This window comes from Thamnophis sirtalis, unplaced genomic scaffold, assembly GCF_051295495.1.
Source record: "Thamnophis sirtalis isolate CommonGarterSnake01/CBP01778 unplaced genomic scaffold, rThaSir2_p1.2 scaffold_3, whole genome shotgun sequence".
NCBI classification, from domain to species: domain Eukaryota; kingdom Metazoa; phylum Chordata; class Lepidosauria; order Squamata; family Natricidae; genus Thamnophis; species Thamnophis sirtalis.
Genome location: NW_028261383.1, coordinates 18,364,641 through 18,376,575, shown reverse-complemented (window position 1 = coordinate 18,376,575; position 11,935 = coordinate 18,364,641). Strand labels below are relative to the sequence as shown.

Below are 11,935 nucleotides of genomic sequence, written 5' to 3'. Positions count from 1 at the left end.
CCATCTCCAAAGACAGTAGGGAGAGGAAGATGGAGAAAGTGCCGCCTCTGAAGTCTTTGACAAGGAGCCATGGAGAGGGGCCTTTCTTCCCCCTACTCCCGACCCAAGCCCATCTTCCCTGCCCTTTCCCTTCCCCATCCCATGCGATCCCCTTTCCCGCCGTTTTTACGATCCTGGCACTTTGCCACAAATCCACCAGAGGGCGCCATCCGCCAAAGGAAGGGAACTCCAGGCGCTTCCCCATTGGCCCACTGGAGGGAGAACGTCACGGCTGGCTTTCCACAGGAGGCGGAGAAGGAAGTGATATCATTGAGTATTGCCCCTCCAGGACGCCGCACTCGCTCTCTTTAACCCCTGGAGCTCCGTAGGAGGCGCAGAGGCTGCGGGAGAGTCTGGCGGGGGAATATCCAGACGTGCCCCGGGTGAGGGGGGGGTTCTTCCGGGTCCTCTGCTCCCCAGCCGCCCTCTCCCTGCAGGGGGGAACGGGGATCCCAGTAAGGCGCCGGGGAGGCCCAGCAGGAGAGAAGCGGGCGAACCAGGCTCCCGAGGGCCCGATCTTGTCTCCGAGGGGAGAGAGGCGGCCTCTCCAGCTACCTCCTTCCCGGCCCTGCACTGGGATGAGCCGCTTGGTGCTCCGGTCAAGTTGGGTGAAGTTTGTTCATTGGCTGAATTCCACTTTCTAATTCTTGGAGGTTTTTTTTTCTTTCTTTCCATCTCAGATACAGAAACTCGAAGTCATTTGAAACCTTTACAAGCCGATTTTTTTCTCATGGGCAAAAGAAAAAAGAGCAGAATAACTTGCAGGGATCCATCCTGGGGCACCAGAAATGGTCCTGTGAAGGAAAAGGCATCTGGAGACCCACCAGAGTCCTTGGACCCATCTGGAATTGCTCTGCAGGACAGAGAAAGGATGGAGACACAAACTTTTGCCAAGGAGGGAAGCGGAAAAGGCCCTTCAGCTGCTCAGCCTGGGAAGGGGGGGAAGCTCTGGACAAGGACTGGGCAGAAGATGCTGGAGGAGAAAACCATCCTCCCTTCCGAAGTTCAGCCCTGGAACGCCATTCAGTACCGGGAGGCTGAGGATCCCCGAGGTCTTTGCAGCAGACTCCATGACTTTTGCAGGCAATGGCTGAGACCAGAAAAGCACACCAAAGCCCAGATGCTGGACCTGGTGATTCTGGAGCATCTCCTGGCTCTTCTGCCCCCAGAGATGGATTGCTGGGTGCGGGAGTGTGGAGCAGAGAGCAGCTCCCAGGCGGTGGCCCTGGCAGAAGGCCTCCTCCTGAGCCAGGCACAGGAGCAGAAGGAGCAGGACGAGTTGCAGGTGAGAGATTTTAGGAAGCTCAGAAGGGAATAAAGAATGTGTTTGAATAATTCACCCCTCCTTCCCAAATTTCTTTGACATTTCACCAATTCTTGTCGGACATTCTTCTATTGTTTTCTCACTCAACAACACTGATGGTTATTGGGGGCTTTGAGGTTGTGTTCCTAATATAGGAATCCACTTTCTGTAATGTGACATACATTAATTCTGCTTCTTTTTTCCTTTCTCCTATTTGAAGGGCTGCAATGTGGAGATCAGAGATCCTGAGGGAGAGAAGACCCCATCAAATCCCCCTCAGGAGCTATTTTTCAGGAGGATCCCTTGGGAAGATCAAAGTCAGGACACCTCAGGAGGTAATGGAAGATCCTCTGATTGCCCATCTGTCTTACTTTCTTCTCTTCTGTAGAATACCTCCTCCTACTTTGTTAAATATGCATTTTGAAATTATTTATTCCTTTCAGAGAAACAAAGAATGAAGCTTTCTGGTTTTTATGACGGAGATCAAACAGCGGTTGAACCACCAAATCAAGTAAGAAAGGGAAAAGTAATTAGATTTCTATTCTCCCTTCAGGAAGTGAAGTGGGTGTGGAGAGTGCTCTCTCCTTCTATTTTCCCCTCTTGTTTGGCCTGGATTATTCTTGTGATCTTCCACAACATGGAGAGCAGAATAGAAAGTTCAAGTTGCTATCAGCCAGCATAGTTTCCTCTGTTTAGCTTATTCTGCTAGATACTCCACCAACTTTGAGTTTACAAGAAGCATTTTTCCCCACACTTTCTTTATTTTAATCCATAGTCATGTAGACAGGTAGTAATATTTCTTACAGTATGTGTGTGTGTGTGTGTGTGTGTGTGTATGTGTATATATGTATATGTGTATTTAGTGTCACAACCCCTGGTATGCCCAAATATGGGAGGAAGCAGACTGCTTCCTTTCTCTGTCTATCGGCTCGTCACAAGAGACCATCACGACAGAAAGCCATTATTTTTACTGTTGCCTTTGTTACATTTGTGTTGCATTTGTGCTGATAAATAAATAAATAATGGGAGACTAGTAGAGATCTATTTCAAGCTATTTAGCTCTCATCAGCTAGCCATACCCTTACTGGCTTTAATGGCTTTCTGTTGTGATGATCTCTTGTGACGAGCCGATAGACAGAGAAAGGAAGCAGTCTGCTTCCTCCTATATTTGGGCATACCAGGGGTTGTGACACTACATACATACTTACTTCCCTGGCTCAGCTGATAAGGAGCAGAACCTTGTGGCTTAGTGGTTAACACAACTGCTTAATATGTAATACAGCACAGGTTCAAATCCCAGTAAGGATATGACTAGCTGATGAGAGCTAAATAGCTTGAAATAGATCTATACTAGTCTCCCTTTATTTATTTATTTATCAGCACAAATGCAACACATATGTATATGTATGTATACATACATACGTACATATACATATATATATATACACACACACACGACACACACACACCAACAAACTCCACAGACTAGAAAAACAACAGAAGCCCAACCCCCCCTCCACAGCAACTCATGAAACAAACAGTACACAACATATCAGACAGAACCCTCACCACAACTGAAACCAATGTCCTTTCCAGAGGATTCAACTTTGCAGTCTCCCCTAAACGCATCCCCACTGAAGACATCATATGTGGAGTTGAAGCTACACTCACTAAAATCAACCCAGATGAAGCCAATAAAATCAGACTTGCAGTCACCAACGTTCTTTGCTCCAGCAATCCACCCAGAAGCAACTTACAGCAAGAGGAACAAAAAGCACTCACCAACCTGAGGAAAGGCAACAACATAATCATTCTCCCAGCAGACAAAGGTAACGTCACAGTGGTGATGAACACGTCTGACTACCAAGCCAAACTATCCAACCTACTCAAAGACCCCGCTTACAAACCTCTAAACACAGACCCCACCACCTACCTGGAAAAAAACACCAAATCCAAAATAAAAGCCTCTCTCATCAGTGAAGAGATCCAGCAAAGAATCATCCCCAGAGAGAAATCTTCTAGATGCCCCAAACTCTATGGCCTCCGCAAGATACACAAAGAAGGAACACCACTCAGACCCATAGTCAGCTCCATAGGCTCACCTCTACAGAATCTTGCCAAATTCCTCGCCAAACAACTCCAACCCAACACAGAATCCATTACCTCACGTACAAAACTCACTCCACTTCATAGAAACAATAAAGAAACAAAATCTACAATCCCGCGACCTACTTGTGAGCTTTGATGTCATATCCCTCTTCACCCAAGTGCCTATAAAAGAAGCCTTGACAGCTATCCAAAACAAACACAACCCCCCTAAACACATCCTGGACCTGACCAACCACTGCCTAACCAACACATACTTCATCCATAATGGACAAAGATACAAACAGATAGAGAAGGAGCACCCATGGGATCACCCCTCTCACCCATCATCACAAACTTATACATGGAACATTTTGAAACCAACACCTTAGATAAATCTGAACACAAACTCAAACTGTGGCTTAGATATGTAACTTAGATATGACACTTTTGTAATTTGGCCACATGGGAAAGAAAAACTGGGCAATTCTTCACACATCTTAACAGCCTACACCCCAAAATACAATTCATTATGGAAATAGAAGCTAACAACTAACTTCCCTTTCTGGACATCCTAATCTATAAAAAACCCAATGGCTACCAGAAAAAACACACCAACCACTACCTAAATGCACAATCCCATCACCACCCTGCCCAGATAAACTGTAGTCAAGACCCTCATCTCTAGAATCAAACGCCTAGCCGGCAAAGACCACCTGAAAACTGAATTACACACACTCACAAACGTATTAATCTCCAATGGAGTCCAACGAAAAACAATTACCAACCTAATCCAAAAGGAGACACCCCCCCAAGGACCAAGACACAGAACAGGACAATGGCATCACCCTCCTCCCTTACATCAAAGGCACCACAGATAAAATCAGCAAAATTCTCCACAAACACAATATCAAGACATCCTTCAACACTGACCAAAAAATAGCCAACATCTTTAAAAAAAACCAAAGACAAAATCCAGCTAGAAAACCAAGGTCTATGAAATACCATGCAAAATCTGCCCTGCAACATACATAGGACAAACGAACAGAAGAATAAATGCACGCATCGCAGAACACAAGAACGCAGTAAGAAAAAAAGAAAAAAACTTCCTCCCTTTTTTCAGCACCTTAAAGCTACAGGACATGAAATTAATTTTGAAGGAGCCAAATTAATCTCCAAAACTGAACACTTCAACAAGAGAATAATTATGGAAGCTATCAAAATAGAGAAACACCCCCCACAACATGAATAAATGTGATGATACCTCCCGCCTACAGACCCAGCCCTAGTCAATGAGCTCCACCCACCAGCCAGGCCGTTACAACACAAAACAAGAACAGACATACAGCCAGCACCAATCTACCAATCATGATACAACCACACAGCCAATCAATCCACTTACTAAAACAGACCAGCACTCCACCCCCCCCAATCAAGATTTATAGAAAGACGGCAGCTCTGACCACGTTTAAACCAAAAACACCAGCCTGAAGTTGGTGAGTGAGACCTCGCCGAAACATTGCCAAGACAATTTCAATCTTACACGAGAAAAGACCCAAATACACCAAAACCTGCATACCTGTACCCGTGAAATCTACAAAAACGTACGTACATACATACATACATACATACATACATACCGTGTTTTCCCGAAAATACGACAAGGTCTTATTACAGAGTCTTCCAGCAGCCAGCCCACAACCACAGAGCGCACTCCCAGAGCAGCCGCTGCTGGAAGACTCGGCAGCCGAGTTTGGGAATTTGGAACCAGAGAAGACGTTATGCTTGGAGCGCCATGGCGGCTGCTGCAGGGAGAGCTGGGCAACTCCCCCCTCTGGCCAGGCAGAACGCCACTCCCCAACTTCGCGGTATCCTGAAAGCAGCAAGCAATGTGAGCGCCTTTCTCCCCCCCCCCTCCCGGCTCCTGCAGCTTGGCACCTTCAGGATACCGCTATGTTGGTGAGCAGTGCTCTGCCTGGCAGGAGGCAGGGAGGGATTTGTCCAGGGGGTTTATTTTCTGGGGTGGGCTTATATTTTTGCCCATGCAAAAAATGTGGCAAGGCTTTAGTTTTAGGACAGGTTGTATTTTCGGGGAAACACGGTACATACATACATACATACATACATATATACTGTACCAGTATTTATTTCTAGGTTTTTATCTTCTTTCGTTATTAACTTCCTAATTTCTTTACCTGTTATCTAGCCATTATACCATAAATACCACGTTTCCCCTTTATGTTTAAGTTTCAATGTTAACCTGTCCAGTTTGACACATTCTAATATTTTCTTTATTACCAGTTCATACTTCCATTTTTCCAATTAGGTACATATGTAATCCTAGCTGCTGTTATTACATGTAACATTAAGTATATGATTCTTTTATTGTATTTCCCCGGTAGTATACCTGTTGTGACTCGGCTAGAGCTTTGGGAGCTGTTATCAGACTCTGACAGCGAGGGGGCTTTTGAGTCATGTTTGGAAGAGGAGGAGGGTTCTGGACAGGGGTCTGCCTCCGAGCAGGGCTCAGAAAGACTAGTTGGTCCCCAGGTAATGGCTGAGCCTTGGGCCAGTGGGGAGGACATAAGAGAGACTGAGCCTTGGAGCAGTGAGGAGGAGACAAGAGAGGCTGAGCAAGAACCCTTCTGTGAGTATTTTCAGGATGCACGGAGACGAGCTGACAGGCGTAAGGCACAACAGAGGACTCCGAGGAGGTGATTGCAACCAGATGTGCCTCGTTAGAGGCTTCCCTTAGGGATAAAACGACTGGTGGGGCCACACCCTGCTCGCAGAAGTCAACGTTCCCTGATACTGGATTGTGGTTTCTTTGCTGTGCACTTCGAAAAATGGTTTGACTTCTGTAACCCTGATTCGTAGAGACTTTGGGAAGAAGGGCTTTGCTTCCGTTTGGATTCTTCTTGTATTTACCATAAGAAATATTTATGTTTGAGTCCGTTTATCTTCTGGCAGAGACTTTAATTAGTTTAGTTTGGCTCTCAGCCATTTTGAAACTGAGAACTGATAAAGATAATTCCCTTTCCTTTTATTTGCCTGTCGTCTGTTAACAAGTGAAGGAGGGGGGAACAGAACATATACCTAATAAGAATAGTTCTGGTTTTAGATCTGTTGTGTTGTCATCTCTTCTAGCCACCTTTTAATCTTTGACCAATATTTTTTTGCCAATAAGCAGGTTCATCACATATGATAGTAGGATCCTTGTGCCTGTTTACATTTCCCAACACTCTGGTGACATATTTGGGAACAAGTTCCATCCGTAGAATATTTTGTACAGGTTTTCTTTGTATGCTGTTGACACAAGAAACAATTTTTAAAGGTCCTTCAAGAAATAGGAATAGATGTATCACAGTGGCAGGAACTGTTAGAGACCCAATTTTTGGTAGTTCTTTTGACTTTTGCAAGCCTAATGAAAAATGACTAAATACATTGCCATGTAACCATTTTTAAAACTTCATTTATAACCTGTAGTTCAAAAGTAAGCAAATTGTATTAAAAAATAAGGCAGACTATAAAAATGGAGTGGCCATGTTGAGCATGTAATCACAGTACTTTGGGCTACAAACTAATTTCCAATCCACTGATTTGCACCTCAATTAGGAGAACAAACATTCCTGCTTTGCAAAGACTGAGAAATGACTTTCCCAGTGAATTTTCTCTTCTTTGTTTTCTTCCTTTCAGGCAATGGCTCAGGCTACTAGATCAATCAATGATATTCAGAGCGATAGATCAGTTGATCCAGAGGTGGGATTACTTTACTGAAAGGCACTGAAGATTTTGCAGAATCAATCAACTTGATAAAATTTCCTCAATTTCTTCAGTGAATGCAAGTTTCAGATTTTTCCATTTTCTCACCTAAAATTACAACGTGTGACGCACAGCCATTTAACTTAGTGCATATCTCTGCTTTGGGAATTTGGGAAGAATAGTAGAGTTGGTAGGGATCTTGGAGGTCTTCTAGACCCAACCTCCTGCTCAGACAGAAAGCCCTATAACATTTCAGATAAATGGCTGTCCAATTTCTTCATAAACACCTCCAGTGTTGGAGCACCCACAATTTCTGGAGGCAAGTCATTCCACTGATTAATTGTTCTCACTGTCAGGAAATCTTTACTTGTGGTTTGGTTCTGTCCTTGAATACTTTCCACCCATTGCTTCTTGGAACAGCTATCATCTCTCCCCTAGTCCTTCTTTTCATGACAATAGACATACCCAATTCCAGCAACCGTTCTTTATATGTATTAGCCTCTAGTCGACTAATAATTTTGGTTGCTCTTCTCTGCACTCTTTCTAGAGTCTCAAGATCTTTTTTACATTTGGCAACCATAGCTGGATGCAATATTCCAAGTGTGGTCTTACCAAGGCATTATAAAGTGGTACTAACACTTCATGTCATCTTGATTCTATCCCCCTCTTAATGCAGCCTATGATTCTGTTTGAGTTTTTTTTTTGGCAACTGCAGCCTACTACTGACTCATGTTTAAGTGCTTATCCACTAGGACTCCAAGATCCCTGTTGCACTTACTACTGTTGAGCCAGGTATCACCTACTCTTTGCCTGTCCATGTGGTTTTTCTTGTCTAAATGTAGAGCCTTACATTTCTCACTGTTGATTTCATTTCATTTCATTTGATGGGGCCCAATCTGTCGATCCTTCTATATCTCAAGCTTTTTTTCTGGAGTGTTGGTATTCCTGTCAATTTGGTCTTGTCTGCAAATTTGAGGAGTTCCCCTTCTATCCTCTTGCCTAAATCAATGATTAAGTTGAACAGATCTTGTGAATCCTCCTGTTTTGTTCTTTTTTCCATGCTCAGAGGAGTCTAGTGTCCTTCAAGGAGGTGGCTGTGTATTTCTCTGAGGACGAATGGTCTCAACTGGATCCTGACCAGAAAGCGCTGCATTCAGAAGTCATGCTTGAAAACCATAGGAACGTGATCTCTCTGGGTAAGAGTTTTCTAGTCCCCAATCAGACAGTTCAAAAAGACAGATTATAGTTAGTTTTTTATTTTAAAAAACCACTAGTTAGATATTGTCTCCTAGGAGAGAAAAGGAAAGGATCTGGCCTTCTTAGAACTAAGGAGAAATTTCCTGACAGTTAGAACAATAAATCAGTGGAACAACGCCTCTAGAAGTTGTGAATCCTCCAACACCAGAAGATTTTAAGATGTTGGATAACCATTTGTCGGAAGTGGTTTAGGGTTTCCTGCCTAAGCAGGTGGTTGGACTAGAAGGTCCCTTCCAATTCTGTTATTCTATTCTATTCCTTAACTCAAAACCGACTCTGAGTGAGAGTTGCATGGATGCATATATGTATGTATGTATGTATGTATGTAAATCATCATGTCTATATCACACCCCTGTAAGCATGCAAGCACCCAACCTAATGGAATTTCAGAGAAATTCAGAAGGAAATTCACTTGACTTTCTACAGTTTGGTCTTTTTCTCTAACCTTGTTATCATTTTCATTTCCTTTTTGCTTTGAAGGTAATAATGGGCAGGAGAATCAAGGTTCCTGTGAACTGTTCCAAGTGATCAGTGCTAAAGATGGAATGGAGAAGTTTGGAATTCGAATGGAATTTGAAAGCCATGAGAGAAACCAGTCAAAGAATTGGAGTCAGAAAAGCTCATCATCCACCGATGCTCCAATGGCAAACTTTCATGCCCAACAGGAGAAGATAAGGAAAAAATACATTGGGAAAAGTGTGAAGCTAATCAAAGCTAAAGTAAATGAACACTGTTTAACCCAAGACAAAATAGATGATGCTATAAGAAGACACAAGGGACAAAATTACAATGGGACATTCATTCTTTCTCTTGGAAATAGATTCCTTACATCTCAAAAAGCTATTGACACAAAAGAGAAGCCTTATAAATGTTTAGAATGTGGTAAATGTTTCAGAACAAAAAAGGAACTTACTATCCATATAAGGATCCACACAGGGGAGAAGCCATATAAATGCATGGAGTGTGGAAAGACATTTACTCATGGCAGTGGACTTAGAAGCCACAAAAAGATCCACTCAGGAGAGAAACCATATAAATGCACAGAATGTGGAAAGACATTTGGTCAAATATGTAATCTTATTTCCCATAAAAGGAGCCACAAAGGGGAGAAGCCATATAAATGCATGGAGTGTGGAAAGTCCTTTGCTCGCAGCAGTACACTTACTTCCCATAACATGATCCACACAGGGGAGAAACCATATAAATGCATGGAGTGTGGAAAGACCTTTGCTTATAGTAGTGGACTTAGTATACACAAGAACCTCCACACAGGAGAGAAATCATTTAAATGCATGGAATGTGGAAAGTCCTTTGCTCGTAGCAGTACACTTATTTCTCATAAGATGATCCATTCAGGAGAAAAGCCATATAAATGTATGGAGTGTGGAAAGACTTTTGCTCAAAGTGGTCATCTTATCTCCCATAAGATGATCCACACAGGGGAGAAGCCATATAAATGCATGGAGTGTGGAAGGACGTTTACACAGAGCAGTGGACTTAGAAGCCACAAAAGGCTCCACACAGGAGAGAAACCATTTAAATGTATGGATTGTGGAAAGATCTTTGCTCAAATAGGTCATCTTATTTCCCATAAGATGATCCACACAGGGGAGAAACCATATAAATGCATGGAGTGTGGAAAGACCTTTGCTTATAGTGGTGGACTTACTATACACAAAAAGCTCCACAAAGGATTGAAACCATTTAAATGCATGGAGTGTGGAAAGAACTTTGCTCAAAGAAGTCATCTTATTTCCCATAAGATGATCCACACAGGGGAGAGGCCGTATAAATGCATGGAGTGTGGAAAGACATTTACTCAGAACAGTGGCCTTGGAAGCCACAAAAAGATCCACATGGGGGGAGAAGCTATATAAATGCATGGAGTGAAAAAAAACACCTTTAGTCAAAAACGTAATTTTATTTCCCATTGGATGATCCACAGGGGAGAAGCCATATAAATGCACAGAATGTGGAAAGAGCTTTGCTCACAATGGTCATCTTACTTCTCATAAAAGGATCCACATTCAGGTGAAACTAGGATCTCCTGCCTGAGCCAAAAGTGCAGATTGTGTCTCCATTGGGAGGGGTGGTCTTTAAAAAAAAAAATTCTGATCCAATATGGATCTAGAACAGGGGTGAGTTCTGGCTGGCATTACTGCTGGTTCGCTCGTGTGCGCGCTTCTCAAAAAAAGAGATGAGGACAGCGGTGACCGAGGAACCAGTTCGGGGATGTGGCTGACCTGGGTCGCTGCCAGTTCCGCGACTCAGGCCAGCATACCATTATCGATTCAGCCGAACCAATCCAAACCCACCACTGATTCAGAAGTGAATTAAAAAACTCCAGCAACTCCCATCTCAATCAAATTGGAACCCCAAAATGTTATCAGTATATTTTTGTCTAAAATTAGGTTAATTTTGGGTTGGGCCATAAAAATAATTCTTTCCATCTGATTGTCTGTTTGTTTACCTACTAAAAGTAATCTTTATGAATTGAAGATGTTTTCAATAAAAATGGGCACTTAAAAGTTTTGAATTTCCACTGATTTAAAAATCCTCCATTTATTCTCTTGCTGAAGTATTTTTTTCTCATCCAGAATTTGCATTTCTTGTTCAAATAGTCATGATTTTCACTTTGTAAAGCCACTGCCTTTTTTTAAGCAATTCCACAAAGATCTTTAATGTCCCCAGATGCAAATGGGCTTATTGGGGTGGGGGGTCACATTGGAAATGTTCTTTGTTTGGGTGGCAACCAGATTTGATCCCAGTTTTAAATTACAAATAACAAATTGAATGTTCTTCAGTTTTATAGAAGTAACTGTTATTAAACAAAATCCCTCACATAAGACTCACAAAGGAGGAACAGATTATTATACGATATGGAATGATTGGTATAAATAGTTAGAGGATAGGTGTAAAGGTTAAGGATTAAATGAATAAGATATAGGAGTTAGAAATTATTAATAAATTTGTATTAATGAAAATGACACACAATGATTGTAACTCAATAGAGGAATATATTTGTATGTATAAAAATATTGGAACTATATGTATACACAAGGATAGATTGAAGTAAGGGGGATAAAAGGATATATAATGGATATATACTGATATGGAAATGTATCGAAGGAAAATATCAAACTTATTTTTGTAAAAAAAACTTTAATAAAAATATATATTTTTTAAAAACCCTCAACAGAAATAAACATTGTTAGCAAAATACTCTGAGCTGGAGTGAACCTTTAAAGGACCCTCTTGAGGGGCTCACCCAGACCCTCCCCATTAATCAACCCAAGAGTTGTGCCAGTTTGAGCATTTGGTGAAGGGATCCTCTCCAAGGCTCTGCGGTGATCTTGGGATCAGCGTCCTCGGCCCTAATTTGCCCACCTTCCCTTTCCACAAGTTCTCCCTTTCTCTGGATCCGTCTTCCACTCCCTGCCACCCTCATCCCAGACAGAATCTGCCATGTGGGAGTTGGACCACTAGATA

The 11,935-nt window shown here is 42.5% G+C and overlaps 1 protein-coding gene across 1 annotated transcript; it reads left to right on the top strand.

Annotated features, from left to right (window-relative positions):
- Positions 1 to 455: 455 nt before the first annotated feature.
- On the top strand, positions 456 to 10,752 carry LOC148047343 (uncharacterized). Its single transcript, XM_087711441.1, has 5 exons — positions 456 to 1,324; positions 1,563 to 1,677; positions 1,786 to 1,853; positions 8,256 to 8,385; positions 8,927 to 10,752. Exons 1-5 carry the CDS (start codon positions 770 to 772, stop codon positions 10,321 to 10,323), a joined length of 2,265 nt encoding a protein of 754 aa, XP_087567567.1. The 5' UTR covers positions 456 to 769; the 3' UTR covers positions 10,324 to 10,752.
- Positions 10,753 to 11,935: the final 1,183 nt, after the last annotated feature.

What these genes read in the sequence shown, in the direction of transcription:
- LOC148047343 (XM_087711441.1), top strand. Translation starts at nt 770, where the DNA reads ATGGGCAAAAGAAAAAAGAGCAGAATAACTTGCAGGGATCCATCCTGG. An exon ending in CGGTTGAACCACCAAATCAA is followed by an intron (nt 1,854 to 8,255) that starts GTAAGAAAGGGA and finishes TTCCATGCTCAG; the next exon opens with AGGAGTCTAGTGTCCTTCAA. An exon ending in TAGGAACGTGATCTCTCTGG is followed by an intron (nt 8,386 to 8,926) that starts GTAAGAGTTTTC and finishes TTTGCTTTGAAG; the next exon opens with GTAATAATGGGCAGGAGAAT.